The sequence below is a fragment of the Equus caballus genome, chromosome 10 (assembly GCF_041296265.1).
Source record: "Equus caballus isolate H_3958 breed thoroughbred chromosome 10, TB-T2T, whole genome shotgun sequence".
In the NCBI taxonomy this organism is placed as follows: Eukaryota; Metazoa; Chordata; class Mammalia; order Perissodactyla; family Equidae; genus Equus; species Equus caballus.
In genome coordinates, this window is record NC_091693.1 from 23,993,028 (window position 1) to 24,015,719 (window position 22,692).

The 22,692-nt window shown below is 43.5% G+C and overlaps 1 protein-coding gene across 1 annotated transcript; it reads right to left on the minus strand.

Moving 5' to 3' along the window:
* Positions 1 to 13,167: 13,167 nt before the first annotated feature.
* Positions 13,168 to 20,093, minus strand: LOC106780889 (leukocyte immunoglobulin-like receptor subfamily A member 5). Its single transcript, XM_023650402.2, has 6 exons — positions 20,060 to 20,093; positions 19,897 to 19,932; positions 19,450 to 19,734; positions 18,995 to 19,300; positions 13,397 to 13,444; positions 13,168 to 13,262 (listed from the first exon to the last, which is right to left on the minus strand). The coding sequence occupies exons 1-6, from the start codon at positions 20,091 to 20,093 to the stop codon at positions 13,168 to 13,170; spliced, it is 804 nt and encodes a 267-aa protein (XP_023506170.2).
* Positions 20,094 to 22,692: the final 2,599 nt, after the last annotated feature.

A 22,692-nucleotide genomic window follows, 5' to 3' on the forward strand; every position in this document is an offset into this window, starting at 1 on the left:
TGACCACAGTAAACTTAGTTAACATCCATCATCTCACATAGAAAAAAATAAAAGAAAAAAATGGCTTTTTTCCTGTAATGAGAACTCTCATCTGCTCTCTACTCTCTAGATCTACTCTCTAACAACTTTCAGATATACCGTATTATCAGTGCTAACTACGCTCATCATATTGGTCATTCCATCCCCAGTCCTTATCTATCTTATAACAGAAGGTTTATATCTCTTGGCCCCCTTCATCCAGTTCTCCCTCCCCCACCCTTGACTCTAGTGAACACAAATATAATCTCTTTTTCTAGGAGTTTCTTTTTTTGTTTTTAGATTCCACATATAAGTGAGATCATACAGAATTTGTCTTTCTCTGACTTATCTCATTTAGCATAATGCCTTCAAGGTCCATCTATGTTGTTGCAAATGGAAGGATTTCCTTCTTTTTATGGCTGACTAATATTCCAGTGTACATTCACTTCTTTGTTCTTGATTTTGTTGCTTGTGAAAGAGTGTTGATAAAAACTTGAACAAAGTTTCCCTTAAAAGACAATTTTAAATAACAACAGTTATGCATGGGAGAAAGGAGCAAGTTCTACTTGAGGAAAATGAGGTAAAATATGAGCCATGATCTGATCCTGCATCAGAGCATGCCCTGAGGTCCAGGTGGCCCTGCCTGATTACCAGTCCTCTCCCCTGAGGTGGGTCTAGTGGGAGGCCCTGCAGATCCTAGTTTCAAGAACAGGTCAGAGAAGTCGTTGGAGGTCCTGGTCCTAGGAGGGCTCTGTGGCTCCCGTATTCTGTCCCCCTCTCATTATAGAGATGACCCTTATCTGCTCCTACTCCAGTTTCAGAAATTCACAGCCTCCTTCAGGGGAACACAGAGCTGGGTTAGCCTCTTGGGAGTGTGCAGGTAGTGTCCAGGACAAAATAAGAACCTAGGATCCACAGGACATGCTGCTCTCCTTGTACTTGCAGAAGTGTCACCATGGGTCCCCCAGTGTCATCTCTATCAGCCCCAACTCCTCTGCAACCCTCCAGCCCTGGGTAAAACACACTGTTTTTGATCCACACAGTAATGAGGGAATGGGGAAGACTCAAACACCTGTGCCTAGATCCATTGGCTCAGACAGAATCCTGGAAGGAAACCACATCAGAGATGATGATTTGTCTCCAGTGGATCCCAGGCTTCAGTGAAGCTCCATCCATGGAACCTGGTCATGTGCCGTGAGGAAGCCCAGCTTTCCACCATGACCCTCTCCTCCCTTCCCTTCCAGGACTCACCAAGACCCAGGAGGCTGAGGAATTTGGGGGACGTGGTGCTGCTTCTGTCAGGCAGGAGACAGGAGCCAAGCAAGGCTGACAAGTTCACAGGATGTGGTGGGCAGGGTCCCCACATCAAAGTTTGTAGCGTTCACAAGGTGCCTGACACACAGGAAGAGGACTGGCGTCTTGTCACCCTAAAGGTCAGGGATGCTCAGGGTCTGTTTTGAGCCATGTCACTGAACATGCCACATGTCCAAAGTCACATTTATTTTTCCTAAACTCTACTCTCATGTAAGGATTTTAACAGATCTTTGCTGCATTTTTACGTCATAGATATTATTCAATTTATAACATGCAAGATTCCCTTCTCCAGCTAATATATAAATATTATCATTATACAACTCTTTGCAAAAAGAATATCCAATGTGTCTCCCACTAATATTTTTTAGGCTTTGTACTACCTGAAAATTCTTTATTTCCGTAAATAAAAAAAACAAAGCAGCTAACTAGAACCTTTGTTTCTCTCTCCCCGCCCCCCCCAGCTTTATTGGGACATAATTGACAAAAAGGAATCGTATATATTTAACGTGTACATCTTGATGTTGTGGAATATATGTACATTTTGAAAAGATCACCATGTCAAGCTAATTAACACGTCAGTCACTTCACATAGTTACCGTGTGTGTGTGTCTGTGTGGTGAGAACTCTTGAGATCTCTTAGCAAATTTCAAGTGTATAACACATTGTTATCACCTATAGTCACCACACTGTACCTTAGGTCTCCAGAAATTATTCATCTTATAACTGACAGTTTGTAACATTTGATCAACATCTCTCCATTTTCCCCAGCCTCTAGTCTCTGGTAATCACCATTCAACTCTGTGTTACCAAGAGTTTAGCTTTTTTTTCCCACTACATATAAGTGAAATCATGCAATATTTCTCTTCCTATATCTGGCTTATTTTACTTAGTGTATTGTCCTCCAGGTTCATCTGTGTTGTCATAAATGGTGGAATTTCTATCCTTTCTTAAGGCTGAATAATGTTCCATTGTATGCACCACATTTTCTAATCCTCATGCCCTTTGATGGACACTCATGTTGTTCCCTTATCTTGGTTGTTGAGAATGATGCTGCAATACACACAGGGTGCAGATATCACTTTGACATCCTGATTTCCTTTCCTTTGGATATACCCCCAGAATGGCATTGCTGGATCACATCGTAGTTCTATTTTCAGTTTTCTAAGGAACCTCTGTACTAGCTGTCGGGTCTGTGGGTGGCTGCCAGCACTGTCTGTGGGCTGGCTGAGATCCCGTGTTGTCTGCTGTGAGCTCCTCTCCATTTCTTTGTGCTTTGCTGCCCCCAGAGGATCCAGCCATGCTGATTCCCTCAGCAGGACAGAAGGGGGCTTTCAGGCAGCACCTGGAAATGCTTCAGATGTGACGCTCACGTTGCTCTCTTCCCTCCTGGGAGGAATCGCAGGTGGAGGGGCCTCTCTCTGTGCTGAGCTGAGCCAGCTGGTGGGAAGGGTGATGCAGGTGAGGTGAAGCTCATCTCTGCACCCTTTCCAATGTGGTTCTTCTCAGGCTGTGTGCTCCACCAGCATGCTCAGACCTTACACCTGGACTCCACAGCTTTCATAAAGATATTTACGTCTGCGGATGGTGGTTAAATCGTGGTTTCTGTGGGCGATGAGTGCTGGGTCTTCCTATCTCACCATCTTGCTGCTGTGCATCGTTGCCATTTTATTTTGCATTTCCCCGATGACTAATCATGGTGAGTATCTTTTCCAGTGCTCATTGTGTATTTGTGAAAATATTTCTTCCTTGCCAAATATCTTTTCTGTAGAAATGTCTACCCAAGTCCTTTAAACAATTATTTAATTGGATTTGTTTGTGTGGTTGAGTTGTATGTATTCTTTACATAACCTACACCAGGCCATTACCAGATATAGAATATGCAAATGTTTTCTCCAATTCTGTATGTTTTCTTTTCACTTTCTTGAGAGTGTCCTTGGATTCACACACATCTTTAATTTTGATGAAGTCTTATGTATGTGGAGGTTGTTTTGGTTTATTGTGCTTTTAGTGTTCTTTCCAAGAAAACCTTGGAGACACATGGTCATGAGCATTTACCAGTATGTTTTCTTTTGAGGTTTATAATACTATAAACCTCAATATCTCAATAGGTGTGTTTTTAATGATTTTTTTTGTAAGGAAGATTAGCCTGAGTTATCATCTGTGCCTTCTTGCTCCACTTGGCTTGTGGGATGCCTCCACAGTGTGAGTGGTGAGTGGAGTAGGTCCACACCTGGGATCCTAACCAGTGAACTCAGGCTGCCAAGGTGGAGCACGCAGAACTGTAACCATTTGGCCTTGGGGCCAGCCCCCATATTAGCTATTATACTGATCCATTTTGAGGTCATTTTGGTGTATGCTGTGTTGTGAGAGTCCAACTTCATTCTTTTCTGTGTTTTCTTTTTTAATTCAGTTATCAGACACCATTTGTCAAAGACACCAAGTCTTAGCGATACTGTGTCTGTTTTTCAAGGTGAAGCATCCAGTGAGTTTCCATCTGGGAACAGAATCAAGACAAGCCTGAGTCCAACATCTGGCATCCTCTGCACGCAGCTGTCTTTCCCTGATTCCCCTTCAGTGGGGTCCAAGAAGAGACCAGGCCACCTGAGTATTGTTAAATCTGGAACCAATCCCTGTGTGATCCCTAAACCATGATATGATGGGATTGTCCCCATCTTTGAAAGAACCCCCAAGTCCATACTGGTGTGCTGATCCCAATTCAGATTGTTTGAACAAAATGGTGTCAGAAATTCCAGTGACCATTTAAAAGTTTCATTGGCATGTCAAGTGATACTGGGTAAGGTGTTTTCTCCTCTGATGCCCAGTTTCTCCGCCAGGCAGGGACCACTGTTTGACTGGACTTTGTGAGGCTAATCAGGCAGGTGGTGTATGCGTTTTGAGGCAACCAAACTGCCAAGATGTGACATATTTGCTATAACACATCAACAGCCACTTTGTTGGAAGATCAATGCCTGGTTCAGGCTGTGGATTTCACCCCCTATTTCAGACCCAGCTCACTAAATTGTACGGAAAATAAAGATAGGTTGCAAAATGGAAATCCACTGATTACTAGTATGACAACTGCACTTATGAGTCACCAGATGAAAGTGAAGAGAAACATCACCAGATTTCCAGAAGCCCCTGTGGTTTCCATTTTGAATAAACCTTTCAAAATTACATATATTTAACCACTAAATAGATCATATGAGATTCTTTCTCTTCTTTATTAACTGGATTCATCTTAAGCATTCCTGCCTCATGAAAAATGATGTCTCTTTCTGAACTTTATGCAAAGAGAAGGCCCCACATGCCTCCCTTTGATAATCTTTCATTTACTCCTCACCATGTTTGAAGATTGATATACATTGCTCTTAGTAGATTTAGTCATCCTCAGCCCATCTGTCAGAACACCCCTGTGGGGTCCTCAGTGTGGACAGTGGTCATCCAGGCCCTGGAGATTCCTCAGGGAAGATGCAGGGTCCTGCTTCACTGCAGAGCTCAGATCAGCAGAGACATGTGCTCAACATCTAACTGTACAGTTCAGGTTGAGGTCACTGTGACAATGAGCACAAAGGAGAACTACAGGGAAAAAAGGGAAGGAAACATCACTCCTCTCCTGGCCCTGGGATGTGGGTTTTCTTTCTATCACAGCCCTCTTAATGAACTCTTTTATTTCCTGCATCCACCCCCTTCTCTTTTGGAACAACCCTCTGAATCATTCCTGCCTCCTCAGACCCCTTGTTCCCTTGAGCTCTCTTCCTCATCCTGGGGTCTTATCTTGAGTTTTAGGGAACAATGAGTGGGCTAGTGCTCTGATTTGGGGCACAAAGCTGATTCTTATTTAAAAACTCCTCTGTCATCCACTTCCCATATGAACTTGAGGGTTAACACCCAATATGTGAGCCTCAGTTTCCTCATCTGCAGCATGTTGTCAGGAACCCCACTCAAAGTGGTCGTGGGGTCAGTTATCCTAAACCGCAGGAGGGATTAATCTTGTGAATTTTTAGACCTGATAAAGACATGTGAGGTTTGATACGTGAGAGGATCAAGGTGTCGGACTTCACACTCAGAGTAGATAATTGACTTGTCCACTCTAAAATCCTCATGTGCTCCTAACACTGAGAAATGCTGTTTATAATATTTCTGAAGTATGTAGTGACAGTCAATTGCAGAAAAAGAGAAATGAAATTTCCAAAATAGAAAAGGAACCACAACAAAAAGATACCAAAGCTGAGTGGCCAAAGGTGCCTGGGCCAATCAAGGGGTCATTAGATTGGAGGTTTCCACCTCTGTGTGGACTGGAGAGGGACTCCAGATGCTCACAGGCAGGGAGGGGAGCAGGGCTCAAGGTGAAAGTTCGAAGCTCTGTTGCCCCTTCCAATGCTTGAAGACAGGCACTGGGTTATCTCTGCCCACTGACCCAAGACTGTAGCCAACACTGAGCCATGTTCCCTGTGTATGAGAAAGAGATTCAATACAGTATAGTCCAACATGTGCATCTATTCATGTGTGAGTATGAGACTCATGGTGGAGCCAGCCCGGCTGGACACATCCCTAGTCAGATGCAAAGTTTGGGAAAGTGGATGACACAGGGCGGGGCAGCTGCAACAATCCACCCCTTTCAGCCCTGAAGGTCAGGACAGTCCTGGGAGGAACTCTGTATGGAAAATCAGGTGTGTGGGAGGTGAGCATTGAACAAGAATGGACATCAAACAGGAACCCCAATAGTGATAAATAGTGCTATGAAATACATTCTACAGAATCATTAATGTGGGTTGTCATAGCCAAAGAAATAGAATACTGGAATACGCAAAACTCATTTTAATATGTGTGTTTAGATATCTGAAAAAATATTGACGGAAAAGGAATTCTTGAAAAAACAACAGAGGTTGTATTATAGAAGAATTATAGAAGAACATAGGTTTTAGAAATGAATTTCACAAATACTTAGAGCTAAAAAACAATCCTTTCATTTAACACACTCAAAGTATTATTTTCATCAAGGAGATGTTACAACAGACACCCAATTATGAGGCTGAAATACAATCTTGAGGAAATTTGTAGGATGCAGTGCAGAGAGACTGGAATGAGAAAATTAAGATGCATGGGGACTAGAAAGAGAAGGACATGTATGCTGTGAGTTTCAGGGGAAAGCAGTGAGAATGACGTCTGCAGCAGTCCTAGAGGCAAATGGTGGGCATTTTACAGAAACATAGAAGGAACATGTAAGTGCTGGAGTGCATGGATATATCAATGAAATGTGAGTCTTGATATATCATGGCAAAGTGAAGGAAATTGTTGGAGAAAAGGCATTTCAAAAAATGGCAAAAGGTATGGGAAAAGGATATTCAACAAATTACTTGTGAGTCAAGAATTCTGTACTCACCCAAATTATTACTAATGGACAGGGGTGAAAGGGTTACCAGAGGAGAAATCCACAAATACAAGGAGACCCGGGGCACATCTGACCTGTTTGGACTCCTGTCTCATATGTTAAACTCACCATGTCAGGCTTCATCTTCATGAGGGTTGAGGAGGGCGTTTGGGGTAGATCTTTAACCATCAGAGGTATTTTCCTGTCCTCGCGGTTAGACCATATCCTTTACTTGAAATGAGATAATGTTTTCAAGTATCTTAAAAAAAATGAAGATTGAAAATAAGGCATTTCAAGATATGCAGTTTTAGATATTTTACTGTTTACTTGCTCACTGAAGCAGAGCTAAAGCACGTAATTAAACCAAAAGAACACTACACACAAAATAGAGAAAGCGAGGTGCAAAAGTGAGCAAAAGAGGCAAAACAAATAAACATTGGAAAACTATATTTGTATATACATGCACATGTACATTTATATTCAAGGAAGCTAGAACAAAATATTTGGAATGTTTGTTTATACGTGTGTCTGTGCGAGAGAGAGGGATTTTGAAAGAAGGTAGGTACTAAGGTTCAGCTCACGTGTAATGTCCATCTCTTATCTAAAAGAGAGAGTGATTAAAAAATTATGTACAATTATAAAGGTAAATGCCAATGTTTACAATGGGAGTAATAACCTAAGAATAGAAATACAACGTACAACTCCCAAACTGGTTGATGTAATTATATAAAACAAATAAATCTCAATCAAACCAAAAATGATCTGGAAATTCGATATAAAAGTAACAGAATGCAGGATATCATAATCCATAATGAACCCACACAAATAAAATGGTGGTAATGTTTTAAAATTGTTCATTTCTTACCAAACGTTAAAAGATTAATTGGCCATTTCAAGGATGAGACAAAAACATGCCCCCCAGAATAAAAGAGAGATATATATATAAAGTAAAATCTCATCTAAAACAAAACCATTAAAGAGTATTTTAAATCAATAAAGGAAATATTATTCTTATTGAATAAAATTAGCTGATCCCTACAAATGACCAAAAAAACTGAATGTAAGACAAAAATAATTTTATACGGAAAAATTATCTCATCTTTTAAAAAGATATATTCACTTTGAATACATAGCACTCATAAAGAACATTCATCTAAACACTGTTCATGAAATACATAAAGAATAATTAAATACATAATCAGAGATTCAAACAAATATTTATAAGATAGATTCAGTGGATGAAAGGAAATTTTTTATAAGAATAAATGACACACTTAAAAGCTTGATCTAATGTGTATAAATACTGTAAGGCTCTGCATTACTTATGTGGTGTTTATGTGAAAAAACAAGTAAGTAAATAAAATAAAATGTGATGCGATAAATACAGCGACAAGGAGGGACTACACATAGGTAAGGTCCCTATTGTACCTAAAATATTAAGCACTTAATAGATGAGAAAGCAAGTATTTCTAACTCTTTTCATATTTCCAGAATATGCATTATGTTCTCTGATTATGCTGCAATTTAATTAGTAATCAATGCAAAGAAGATATTATTAAAACACCCATTACTGTATGAAGTTAATAAAATACTAAAATATAAAATACCTGTTTAAGTTTATGAAATATTAAGGAAAAGGAATGACAAAATTATATCATATCAAACCTTGGAGAATATCAGAATTAAAAAAAGCAGACATATAGAGAGCTGTCAGCAGGAGGGCAGAATAACGGTTCCTACAATCATGACCCCACAGAAAAAAAATATTTTAAAATTATTTTATTGAGGTCATATTGGTTTATAACATTTTTAATTTCAGGTGTACATTATTATTTATCACTTTATGTATAGGCTGCATCATGCTCAATCCCAATAGGCTAGTTTTTGTTCTTCACCATACTTATGTGCCCGTTTACCCCTTTTGTCCCCCCTACACTTCCTTCCCCTCTGGTAACCACTAATCTGTTCTCTTTATTCCTGTGCTTATCTTCCACATATAAGCAAAATTATGTGATGTTTGTTTTTCTCTGTCTGGCTTACTTTGCTTAACATCATACCTCAAGGTCAAACCGTGTTGCTGCAAATAGGACTATTTTGTCTTTTTTAGAGTTGAGTAGAATTCCATTGTGTGTATATATACACAAATATATGTATCTTCTTTATCCATAGAAGGGCACTTTGAGTGCTTCCATGTCTTGGCTATTGTGAGTAATGCTGCAATGAACATATGGTGCATACATCTCTTTAGATTGTTGATTTCAAGTTCTGTGGATAAATACACAGTAGTGGGATAGATAAATCCTATGGTATTTCTATTTTTAAGTTTTTTAGAAGCATCCATACTATTTTCCATAGTATCTTCACCAGTTCGCAATCCCACCACCAGTGTATGAGTGTTCCCCTTTCTCCGTGTCCTCTGCAACATTTGCTATTTTTTGTCTTGGTAATTATAGCCGCTCTGACAAGTGTAAGGTGATATCTCATTGTAGTTTTGATTTGCATTTCCCTAATAATTAGTGATGTTGAATACGTTTTCATGTGTCTGTTGGTCATCTGTATTTTTTCTTTGGAAAAATGTCTGTACATATCTTCTGCCCATTTTTTGATTGGGATGTTTGTTTTTTGTTGTTGAGTTGTATGAGTTTTTTAATATATTTTGGAAATTAAGCCCTTGTCAGATACATGATTAGCAAATATTTTTTGCCAGTTAATGAGTTGTCTTTTAGTTTTGTTCATGGTTTCGTCTGCCTTGAAGAAGCTTTTAAGTCTGATGTAGCCCCATTTGTTTATTTTTTCCTTTGCTAAGTAACATGGTATTTGAAAAGATGCTGCTAAGACTGATGTCAAAGAGTGTACTGTCTATATTTTCTTTTAGGATTTTTATGGTTCCAGGTCTTCCATTCAAGTCTTTAATCTATTTTGAGTTAAGTTTATGTGTGATGTAAGATAATGGCCTACTTTCGTTGTTTTGCACACGGCTGTTCAGTTTTCCCAACTCCAGAAAATGCTGGACAGTACACAATGTGCAATAAATGGATTGCCCTTTGCTCTATGCGTGGCCAGCTTCATGGGTGTTGAGCTATGCAACCAGACAGATCAATGTTCATCTGTAACCATCTTGACATTTGAACATGCAGACCTGCATTTTCATTTTGCACTGTTACTCAAACTATGTAGCCGATCTCAATCACAAGATTTTCTTTTTGTATTTAATTGGCTCATTTTAGTAGTTACCTTGTTGGTATGTCTCAGCTGAGTGGAGTGGAAAATAGGGAATCCTGGGACCAAGGAACTGAGAGTCTAAATTTACAGAAATGAAAGGAGAGGGCAGCTGGGGCAGATTCACCACAGATTTGTGAGTGTGTGCACGTGTGAAATAAGCACTTTTCTCTCTGTCTTCCCATTTACTATCAATCCTTTCACCCACTCATTTTGTCAAAGTACATCTACAAATATCAACTATATTTCATACAATGTACCAAACATGAAAACTAAAATATGTGTATAACTCATATGGATTGTATTCTCTGAGATCCCTATTAGTCTTTTAGATGTGATAGATTCCATATAATTCATTACAAACGATATGTAATTACACATTCTGACATGAGTTACATGGAATAAATCCTTGGAGATGTAGATGAGATAACAGAGGATCATAAATAGTCTGAGCATCATACAAGGTTGACCTCGAGAGGTGAAGTGAAAGGATAGAGCTGAGACATGTGGAGGAGTCTTAGCTGATGTGAACAGGAGTGTTGAGAATTCCAGGAAAAAGCAAGTGTACAGATGAACGCCTCCATTTGGAAGGCATCACGGTTGCTGAGCTCTATGGGGACCGGGTTGTCCTAGAGTCAGGGCTGGGCTGATTTCCCTGCAGTCCACACGATTTCCATTCCAAGAAATACAGGGTAAGCATATGAGAACCCAGGCACTGTCCCAGCCCAGTTGGTCTGGTTCAGTGAAGGTGAGGGAACCAGATAGAATCAGACAGAAAGGATCCATAGTACTTGGCACGTGAGAACCTTAGACATAGGTTTTCTGCAGGAAAGGAGAGCTGCTTCTCTCCCATGACCTTTATTTGATTCCCCCTCAGTTGGGTCCAAAAACAGATCAGACAGCCTAACTGTAGTGCACTCTGGAACTAACCCCAGGGATATAAACCTAAAATACTAGCTGATACGGTTAAACCCCATTTCTGAAATCACTGCAAGGTCCATATTGGTGGGCTCCATCCAAATTCAGATTCGTGGGGCATTATGGGTTCAGGGACTGTCTTTAACCCATTTTAGATTCTTAATTGTGTATAGTCTGGTATTGGCAAAAGTGTTTGTCCAGAGGACCGGTTTCTCAACTGGAAACTGGCTTGCTATCTGAATGGATGCAGATGAGGCTGATAAGGCAGGAGAGATCAAGTTTTGAGGAAAACACAATGCCAACATGTGAAATATTTGTTGTAACTGATCAGCAGCCACTTAGTTAAGAATTAGTCACCTGTGTAGGATGTGGCTCTCACCACCCTACTTCAACCCAACTCACTCAGTAGCACAGAAAATAAACATTCTTTATAGAATAAAAAGGCACTGTCCAGCAGCAATTACAAGTGGACTTATGAGTCATCAAATGAAAGTCAACAGAACATTGTCAGTATTCCAGAAGATTCTGTGGTTTCCATCTTGAACTAAATCATCCAGCATCACCTTATTTGTAACCACCTTCATGGATTTCATAGAACGTTTTTCCTTCCTTTGCTTGCTGTGTTTATTTTAGGTACACATTCTTAAATAATACATGATGTTTTCTTTTTAACTTTGGGTAAAGGGGCAATCCTAAACATATAGCGTTTTAGTCTTATTACATTTATTCATCGTCATGTTTGAAGGTGAATACATAGGACAATTCAGAATTTTAGTTGGTGCTTGTTCAGTGGCACATAATTTTTGATTTTCTACACAGAACACCGAAATCTCTCTTTTTTTGGTGCATGTAATCTTAAAATGATTTTGGTTAATATGAATAACTCCCTTGTCAATGTCCTTGTGAGTAGATCCTGGTGCGTATGGACACATTTTCTCTAAGGTACATACTTTCAGACCATAGCTGTGTGTCTCTTACTTTAACTATGTAAGCATCATCTACTCTCTGAATTGATGGATGTACTTTGCACTCGTACAAGGAATGACTTAGAATTCTGTGTGCTCACTATTCTCTCTCACAACTGATTTTACCATTTTTCTATTTGCATCTCATGTGGGTATGCTTGAAATTTGGCCTTGTGATTTCACTGAAACTGCCACAACACTGAAGTAGGAATGATTATTACACATAAAATACAAGGAAACCAAAGAGCATGTTGGAGCTATCAGGGTGGAATTCAAGGTGTCCTGTTGGCTTGGACTGTTTTGTGAATGTCAATTCCGTGGTCATTTCCAAACCATGTGTCAGGGTCCCCACATTGGCACCTGGAAGTTGGCCATGAAGGGAGTATATACACCAGAGAAAATGGACAGTGCCTTGAATCAGTGTTGCTTTTTTTTTTTTAAAGATTGGCACCTGAGCTAACAACTGTTGCTAATCTTCTTTCTTTCCCCACTTTTTCTCCCCAAATCCCCCCAGTACACAGTTGTATATTTTAGCTGTGTGTCTTTCTAGTTGTGGCATGTGGGAAGCCACCTCAGCATGGCCTAACGAGTGGTGCCATGTCCACACCCAGTATCTGAACCAGTGAAAGCCTGGGCCGCCGAAGCTGAGCGCAGGAACTTAACCACTCGGCCACAGGGTTGGCCCCTGAATCAGTGTTTTTAACAATGAGTTTTTCAGGGACAGTAAGAACAGCGTTGTCACTTCAAACAGCAATGTCCTGAATCCAAGTGATGATATTTCTGAAGAAACTACACAGGCAGCATCTGATGAAACGTGAAGGGCTCATGGAGTCCAGAGAGGGGGTTACAGTTTCATTTTGGATTTATCTCTTTCAGGCTGGATCTTTCTTGTGACAATTTATTGATTTATTAAAATACACTGCATAGTTTGAATGAAGAGATGGATACTCTTTAATACACATCAAGGTATATTGTAATTACAAACAAAGAAAAATGATTACATGAAAGTGTACCAGTGCAGGAAAGGATGAATAGGTGTGGATACAAATCTGCCACATGGGACATACGCTAATTTCACAGAAAGTGGGAAAGATAGGAGCCAGTCAAAATAATTCAACAGTGATGAGGAAGGAAAGTTCCACAGTCTAATGGCAGAAGAGCCCAGATATTGACACTTCATGTGAACAATAATTCCTCCACCTTGCAATGACTTGCAGACAGTTCACACAGCATATGCCCCATATGATCTTGCGGAACCTCCTGGGCACATGAAATTTATTTCCAAGACTCTACCACTGAGTGATGCAGTGTTCTCTCTTGTGTTTACCTCCAGGCTACATCTTGGGGTCTTGTCTGGCTTTGTCAAACCTGAAATAGCAGAATCCCGAGGACCGCCAGGATGAAGCCAGCCACGCCCATCCGGATGAGATTCTCCACTGTGTAGTCTTGGGGGTGTGGACAAAGAGGTCACAGAGGTTAGGGCAGACCAAAATCACCCCAGCATCCCTTGATGTCCTCCCAGAGAGCCTGCCTCCCCTTGAAAGAACGTCATGCTCTGAGCCCAGCTCCACAATTGAGAATTTCTCCCATCAACAACTCTTCGAGTCCGACCTGTTTTGTGATGGGCTGATAGTGTCAGCTGTTTCTAAGAATCAGAAAAATGTGGGGGTGGATGAGGAGTTGATGGGACTCAAGCCTTCTCCCCTGGCTTCTGTGGTCTTATAATTCCCTCTGTTTCTCATGACATAACTGCTATGCAGTCCCTCAATGAATCTTTTCTCTGCTGTGGAAAGATTCCCTCTGTTTTCGTTGGATTCTTTTCAGTCTCCCTTTGTTTTTAGTATTTAGACTTTGCTTCTGAGTCACTTTTGGAACAAAGTCTGAACGTTCCCCAAGAGCTAAAGATTGTTGAGAAAAATAGTCTCCTGATAGAGAAATACTTCAATATTTGTATGCTCTTTATTCATTCTGGGATATGGATCATGTAAGTGAACTCTTCTAGATATCAGAACTTCTGTTTATTCAATAACTGAGGACCCAGGATCCATGGATGAGGCCTTGGTCATACATATATGAGAGTAAGAGGGAAAATACAACCCATACAGTTTAGTTGGGGTAATTACACGAATAAATTAGGTAAGAAGGACGTAGGTCTGTTCTGAACAGAGTCACAATGAAAGTCACACTTGGAGACAAAATTTAAGCTGATTCCTGAATAGGAGAAGGAGCCTGAGAGGAGCCACATGAAGACCCAGATGAGGTCCATCAGAGGCTGTAAGAAGAGCGGGTCCCAACAGAGATCTCAGTCTGCTCTTCAATAAGGAAGAAGTCACATCTGTGGGATGTAGGGAGGATCCAAGGGGAAGGGAAACCTGAGATGGGCTCGTTGCATTCGAGACAGGCCAAAATGAAGGATAGATGAGGGAGAGTGCATCATTTTTATCATCTCTTTCTCTCTCTCATGCACAAGTGCATTCTCTCTCTCACTCGAAGAACTCTGGAAACCAGTATAATATTTCAGAAAAAAGGCTACTCATTTAATTGTATCTTTTAAATATTTCATGCTAAAATGCTGGATAAGAAAGTGGGTTGCAGGAATGTGTGAATTTCCCAGCTTCTTTGAAATTAAATTCACGTCATGATTAATGGCACTCCATAAACACTAAATAAAAGAAAAATAAGAGAGAACCTCTACCCTCTCCATATCCAATATCCAGAACCAAGGAAGTCCACAGTTCTGGTCTTCAAAGCCTTAAAGGAACAGAGAAAGTCAGTGGTATTGTAAAATTGGGGGAGCACAAATAAATAGGTAATCCTGCAAAGCTTGTTTAACCAGTTTTAACATAAATAACAAAAAGACAGAAAATAATAGATAATCAATTCTAATTATACATCTCGCTGTAAAAATTCTAAATAAGCTTATGCAGGTCAGAAAGTATGAATGAACAATAAACGTCCTTCAGTGGGGCTACTATCCCAATGTTTGATACTAAAGTCTTTGAAATGCATCTCACCAGGGCTAAAATTCAAGAGAAAAAATTCAGAAGATGTACAAAAGTCCAGAAAAAAATTCCAAGCTTCAAATGAGAAAATAATAATTTTTTCCTAAAAAGTACTGAATGTAGCACAAAAATGCACGAACTTGAATAGGTCAATAGTGTTTTATATATATGTATATATGTGTGTTTGTGTGTGTACTATAGATTTTTTTTTTACGTGTTTGACATAAAATGATTTGGACTAAAAGTGAAGATGTTTTCTTAAAATGACACTGAGGTACATCTTAACATTTTACTTAGTCAACATTGTCATATGGTATTTGATGCAAATAAAATGGGTCACAATCTGGAATTAAAGAAGACAAATTTCAATTTTCTTGAAGTTGATACAATTATAACAAGTAAATTGGAGAAGGTTAATTGAAAACAGTTTGTGAGGTAGAGAATTTGTAGTAAGCTAATAGGATATAAATTAATATACTCAAGGCAGTATCATTATTGTCTGTACTTAACTATAATTTATACCTTATAAAGAAATAAAAAATCTTATTTATAAATTGTCTTTGAACAATTCTTAAGCTATGAGTGTAGACAATTTTATGAACAAAACTTCAAAATATGACTGAAGCCACTAATAAACTTCCCTTTTAAGCATCTTTATAAGAAACCTTCATCATAATAAGAAACTATTCTCCGTAATTCATGTATAAATTTAATCTAATCCCAATGAAAATAGGAACAGATTTGTCTATTTTTAAGTCGAAAACCTTTATAACTGAAATTTGTAAATTTATATAGGCCGTGATTGTTATAAAAGTTCTCAGAGAAAGAGAGAGCAATGATAGAGAAGTGTGCACAGAGAATGCAGAGTAGATATGAGCTGCACACAGAGGTGCTGTACAGCAATCCCCTAAGTGACCCCAGTGAGCTGTGCACGATCCCTCCTTAGTCTCAGATGTGCTCTGAGGGGCTAGAGGCCGCCAGGTGAGCACAGGTGGGCCATGCAGACTGGTATCCACGGGCGGGCATGCTTCTCTCTATAGGAGAGTATCTCGTGTGGGTTCCACCTGCACCCACAGCAGATCCTAACTTGGCCCAAGCAGCCTCCTTCCCTGGTCTCAGAGGGCTCAGGGGCCCCCTTGTGTGTGGGTGAAGGGCTCTATCTGAGAGTGTCACGGAAATGAGAAGTAAGAGCTGCCAAACGAATGTCCCTCTGTCCTCTCTCCAACTCCCCCAGCCTGTCCCCTCCATCAGCCCAGCATCGTCCCTGGATCCCAAGTCAGGCCCGGACACCAAATGCTGCAAACCTGCCCCTCTCCTTCTACTCCACACATCCTCCAAAAGTGATTAATGGCCTGGGAACCAAGTGATCTGACAAGGGGAAGTGGCTTTTGGTAGAAAAGCCCACAGTTTTTTTGTGGGAGGAAGAGGGCCGAGCTGCTAAATCAATGGGGATTCCAAATCTTTGCAGTCTCCACAATACTGTGTCTTCCTCTTGCTAAGCTGAGACTCCAGGCCTGATGGATAGAAGTCACACGCACCCGCCCCCTGTCTCCCTCAGCTTTTCAGTCCTGACAAGGTCAGAGTCACTGGGAGAAGCAGGACAGGCCCAGAGAGCGCTGGACCACAAGCAGGTCTATGATGAGCTGCTTCCCAAATGTCTCAGAAGATCAGAAATGAAAGGGCCTCTGGAGGTCATGGCCAGGCAGCTGCCCCTTATTCAGATGGGGAAAGGCTTTCTCAGAAGTTCAAGCTCCCAGGAGAGCTGAGCCCACACAGACTCAGCCTCACCTCCCGGGGGTCTCTCCCACCCCAACTCCTAGACTGTGCGCCTCTGTGGGATCTCCTCCTGCTTGTGGCTCCTGGTGAGTAGTGATGCTGTTGGTCTGAGATGGAGACACCAGGAAGTCAGTGGGTGGGGGCTTCTGTCTTGCAAGTTTAGTGTCATTTCATTTTCTCTTAGGATCAGCAGTCTCATTCCATCCTTCTCCCTTGCTCATCCCTGTCTGAGACTGCAGGGATGGGTGTCCCAGGGGAGGGAGGTTCCCACCTATTTCCACCCTTACATAGGCTAAAGCCTCCTGTGCGGAACCTATTCTATCGTGTCTCACATTGTGGACAGGGCCCAGAGAAGATCTTCTGAGCTCAGAGAGGACAGGGACAGAGGTTGTTCACCTGAGAGCAGGAGCTCTGGGACCAGGAACCTGTCCAAACTCACCATCTCAGGAGGCACTGAGACCCTCTCACTGGATCCCACTCCACATATAGTAAACCACGATGGGGGCTGAGAAGGGGTGGCTGCTGTTCTTCCTGCTCCAGCTCAGCTGCCCCTCCCCCAGCCTTGGCCCCCAACACCTCCCTCTGCCATGACCACCACACTCATCATCCTCCCAACCTCAGAGCTCCTGGAGGCCTGTGGTCCCCCGGCATCCCTGCCCGATTTGCAGCCCCCCTGGGACACAAGCCTGTCCTTGAGTATCTGAGGGTCATCACATCCTCTGAGAGACTCTCAGAACTCCCTGGGTTGGTCTGTGCTTCCTATGAGCAAAAGGGGCTTCAGTGACTCACCAGTGGTTGAGATGGGCCCTGGGGGTGAGAGGCTTCAGCTGACCCTGAACTCCCCACTTCACTCAAACTGTTGTCCTCCATCTGCCCTGTGGCCCCCAAGACCCTCCTTCAGCCCACCAGGCACCTTCTATATCCTGGTGAGAGGGAAGGAGGTGGGCAGGGGTGGGAGGGCCTCTGAGGGGCAGATCCCCTCTGGAAGAGCCCCCCTCTCTCCCATCACAGCCCAGAGATCTCTGGAGGACAGAGCCCCAAATATATCATAGGGACAGTGGGAACATGGCTGGTGCTCCTCACCTGAGACTCGGAGCTCCAGGGGGTCACTGGGCAGTGACAACAGGTAGGAGAAGGTGCTGTCTGAGCCATAGCACCTGTAGGTCCCCTCGTGGTCTGAGGTCACAGGGCCAAAGCTGAAGTTGGCCTGAAAGGGGGCAGCCGTGTCCTGTAGAACAAGGTGCTGGGGAGGAGCAGGTGACCCCTCCTTGGATAGATGGAAGGTATCCATCCAGATCTCAGAGCGGCACTGCAGGGTCACGTTCTCTCCCCAGGACACTGAGGGCGCTGGCTGGGCCAAGAGGGAGAGTTTCTCATACATTCCTGAGGTAAGGGAAGGTTGTAGTGTGTAGATAGCAGTGACCTCCCCACAGGCCCTTGACTCAGAGCTCAGGGACCACCGTCCTCTCTTCAGGGACTCTGTCTGTGAATCCCTCTCAGTGCCTCTCCGTCCCTCTGGGTGGGTCTCTTTTATCTCCTCACCTCTCACTCTCCCCTTCTCGCTCCCTTTTGCTGGACCACTGCTCTATCCCAGCCTCTGTTCTAGGACCTCTCCCTGGACCCCATCACCATCAGGGGGACCCTGGGCCCACCACCCTAATCAAACAATCAGGACATGAGGCTCCTCAAATGTGATCAGGATGTCCAGATGGTACTGGGAGCCAACCACACATATGACTTGACTCCATGGGGGGCAGTCGGTCCTCAGAGCCTCCTGGGGATCAGGATGGAGGTGAGGGGAGCTACTTCTCCACACTTCAGCCTGGCTGCCCCTCCCCCAGGCTGGGCTCCAACATCTCCCTCTGCCGTGACCATGCCACCACCGTCCACCAGTCTCAGATCCCTGGAGCCCTGTGGACCCTCCATCTCTGCCGGACTCCCAGCCCCCTGGAGACAAGCTGTGCTGAGAGAGGAGCTAGGAGTCAGATCAGCTGAGTCTCAAGAGACAGGCCTGGAGAAACTGAACTCTCTGGGCAGAGGCCCCTGTGACTCACCAGCCATTAAGTTGTGTTCTGTGGGTGGGGAGGTGGGGTCCCCAGAGGGTCCTGGGAGAAAGGACAAGAGGAGATGAGGGGCTGGATGTTCCCCCAGAGACCTTGTCTCTGCTCACACTTTTCTCCTTTATCTTCCCTGTGGTCCCCAAGGCTCTCCCTCCACCCACCTGGAGAATTCTGGTGATGGGGACGTGGGAAGGGTCATGCATGGGAGGGCTCTGTTTCCTTCCCACACTCTGAGGGGCAGATCACCCTCTGTGAACCTCCCTCAGTGCCCCCTCGATCCCATCCCAACCTAGAGGTCTCTGGGGGCCAGGGCCCTGAGCTGACTGACTCAGAAAGGACAGGGTGAAGGGCCCTCACCTGAGACCATAAGCTCCAGAGGCTCGCTGGGTTCTGACCACACCTGGGGTTTGTTGCTGTAATAGCTGTAGCATCTGAATATCCAGCTGTGGATGGGGGACATGGGGCCCACAAGGAAGAGGGCCTGGAACTGCCCTTTGAGTTGTTGTGAGTTCTGAGTCCAGGACAACTTGTGTTCTCCTTCCTTAGTGAGAATGAATCTGTCAAATCCCCACCATGAGCCACACTGGAGGGTCACGTTCCCTCCTGAGGTCACCACAGGGCTCGGCAGGTCTGAGAGGGTGGGTTTGCTGTAGGATCCTAGGAGAGGAGGAGTCAGAGTGTTAAATGGGGCTGCCACCTCCCTCATATCCCCCCAGGGCTGGGCTGTGAGAGGAGAGACAACCCTGAGAGCAGACCCCCTTCCTGAGGGCAGAGCCTGAGGCTGAGACCCCTGAGTGTCCTCTCACCTGTCACCACCAGATCAAATGGATCACTGGGCTTTGACCAATCTGTGGATCTTCGATAGTAACAGCGATACCTTCCTGCGTAGATGTCTGTCATATGAGGGGTGGAGAACCTGGCCTTGTCCCTGGGCCCCCGTGGGCTCTGTCTGTCCCAGGGAGATAGGCTTCCCTCTTTCTCCAGACGGTACTCTTGGGCTCTCAGGGGCCCCTGACACCAGACGGTCACAGGCCTCCCCCAGTGGATCACAGATCCTGGCTCAGCCCCGATGGTGGGTTTGGGGAGGGTCCCTGCAAAGAAATCAGAGGCTGGATTCCAAAATCCTCATCCTCCCAGCTCAACTCATGGCTTCTCTTGGTTTTATACCCATCATCCCAGAATCACTGCCTTGCTGCTGAGTGCTCAGGGGCTGAAGTAAGAGATGGGGACATGGCAGCCTGAAGATAACTCACCTGCCTGCACCTGGTTCCTTGTGCCCAGACTCAGCCCTGGAAGACAGCCCTTGTGAGAGTTGCACCCAGATGTCTGGGTCGATTCTTTTCCCATCAGCGCCCCAGTCCACTCGAGCCTCCCCATCCCCTCCTTCTGTCCCCCTTCCCGTTCTCCACAACTGACCGAGCCAGACAAGAGCGGAGAGGATAGAAACCATGGCGCCTGCTTTGAGTGCTTCCACTGTGCAGATGGAGGAGACCAGGGACCCGAGGGACAGAGAGGCTCACAGGATGTGGCAAGTCAGGGGCTGCTGCCACCCCTTCACGTCCCCACAGGTGTGGACCAATAGGAAGAGGGTGGCCCCTCTCTGGGCCTGGGTTTGCTTTTCTCCAGAGTAGGTGCTCAGGAGGACTCCAGGCCCTCCGGAGACATCTCTGCTCAGAGTTGAGGACTCATCTGATTCCCAAGACTCTTCTCCTTGGCGTGAATGCCCCTCACGGAGGATGGGGACCCAAGTTCTTGTCCTGAGCCAACTTCTGATAGGCTGGCTCTCAATAGGACCCACCACATGTTTCCTCAGTGCCTCTACAAGTGGAATTTACATTCTGTCTTTGGCCAGTCTATAAACAAATATTTATTGAGCTCCTACTATGCATGAGGCATCGGTGCCGGACACCAAAACTACATCTGTGATCCGGGTAAACCCATTTGCTGTATTTTGAGGACTCAAATGAACAGAACATGGATATTCAAAGGCTAATATTGTAATTAATTTGTTGGCAAAGGAGAAATATGGAGAAACATGGAAGAACTAGAGATCACGACTAGACTATGGTTGAGGGAATATCTGTTTGAGAAGGGGTAGACCTATGGGATGGGACACCCATGAGACAGTCCAGAGATGAAAGGACCCTAGAGACATGGGGAATGTCTGAACAGGAGGGAGAGAGAGGGGAAGGTGGTGTCCAGTGATGCCAGGTGCTGTCGACCATGTGAAGACGTTGGGTTGTATTTTTAAGAGAAAAAGAATATATCAACAGTGACTTATTTTAGCAAACTTTTATGAGTCTTCTTAGCTGCTATGTAGCAAATAAATAAAAGTAAATAAACAATAATGGTTGAAGTCCAATTACTCCAATATTGTTGTGTCAAACTGTGTTGTTTTTTAAATTTTTAAAAAATTTTTGTTTACTTATTTATTTATTTGAGATTCATAATAGTTTACATCATTTGAAATTTCAGTTGTATATTATTTCTTGTCTGTCACCACATAGGTGCTTCCCTATCTCACTTATATGTGGAATATAAACAAACACATGGACAAGGAAAATAGTTCAGTGGTTACCAGGAGAAGGGGGTGGAAGGTGGACACAGGGGGTGAAGAGCAAACAGTATTGTTAATGATTTATGTGGACATCTCATACGAAGCTCACATGCTCCTCAATGAGACAAAAACACACAACAGAGGATAGAAATGACACATAGTTTCCCTTTGTTGTTTTTTGGACTGGGAGTTGGGAAGGAATTTCTCAGGTCCAAGCTCTGCAGGAGAGCTGATATGGGAGAGCACAGATGTGTCAAAGGGCCCATCATCTGAGTGTGTGTGTATTTGTGGTGTAACTGCACTGTCTTGTTGGGAGGGAAGGAGAAGCAAGAGCTGAGGGTGGAGGGTCACATCTGGACCGATTATGAACAGCCTTGAGTTCAGAGAGAAGAGTTTGGAGTTTCCCCTGAAGACAGTGAGGACCACAGAAGGATTTTGGGCAAGGAAGGGACAGATCCTGAAATAGAAGAATGATTAGAGAGACTGATACGTGGAGGGTGAACTGGAGAAGGGAGTGTGGGCCTGCAGCTCAGAAAACAGGAAGGTGGTGGATGTGACCACACAGGCCAGATGTGTCCAGGTGTGGGCTGTGGGTTGGACTCTGTGGATGGGAGGACAGCAGGGGTCAGAGCGATTCTGGAGGCTGAATTGTATATACTGGGTGGTTGATTGAGAGGTGTAAGAGACAAGGAAGTAGAGTGACCTTCACTCCCTGCCTTGGCTGACTTGAGACATCAATGGTGCCCTCAGAGACATGGTGAACCAAGGGCTAGGGGGGATAGAGGGGCCTGGGGAGTTTGGTACAATACGCTTCTGCTCCCACAGGAAAGCACAACTCTTCCTCTTGTTCCTGGAATGTGGGTTTTTCTTCTCACAAAGAGTCCCCTGACTGACATGCTGGTTTCTGTAAGAAGCAGGACCCCTCTCTCTATCACGTTGGGGTGAATCAGTTGAGTCATTTCTGCCTGTTGAGAGCTCCCTTTGATGCTGTGTGTCGCTCTCCACTTCAAACTGCAGAGACTGTTCAGGATTAAGATAAGAATGGTCCTCATCATAGCTCCCGTTTCAGGACAGGGATATATACAAGAACAAGAAAGGAAGTAGCTGCTAAAAACGGTCGACCCATTCAGGAAGTGGCAGTGCTATAATTTATATTAATGTTTATATGTATTTTTTATTTTCTCACTCACGTATTAACTAATTAATTGCTTAATTTAATCTACCTATTTACCTATCCATCCAGTTTTATAGAGATGTGATTGACATACATCACTCTGAGTTTATGGTGCACAGCATAATGGCGTGACTTACACATATAGTGAAAAGATGACCACAGTAAGCTTAGTTAACATTCATCATCTCACACAGAAAAAAATAAAAGGAAAAAAATGGCTTTTTCTTGTGATGAGAACTCTTAGGATCTACTCTCTTAACTACTTTCAGATATACCCTGCAGCAGTGCTAACTACACTCATCACATTGGACATTCCAT

Excerpts from the sequence above, each read along its gene's own strand:
- LOC106780889 (XM_023650402.2), bottom strand. The coding sequence starts at position 20,093 with ATGGTTTCTATCCTCTCCGCTCTTGTCTGGCTCG. Across the intron at positions 19,735-19,896 it reads AAGGAACCAGGTGCAGGCAG|GGACCCTCCCCAAACCCACC; the intron begins GTGAGTTATCTT and ends ATTTCTTTGCAG. Across the intron at positions 19,301-19,449 it reads ATTTGATCTGGTGGTGACAG|GATCCTACAGCAAACCCACC; the intron begins GTGAGAGGACAC and ends CTCCTCTCCTAG.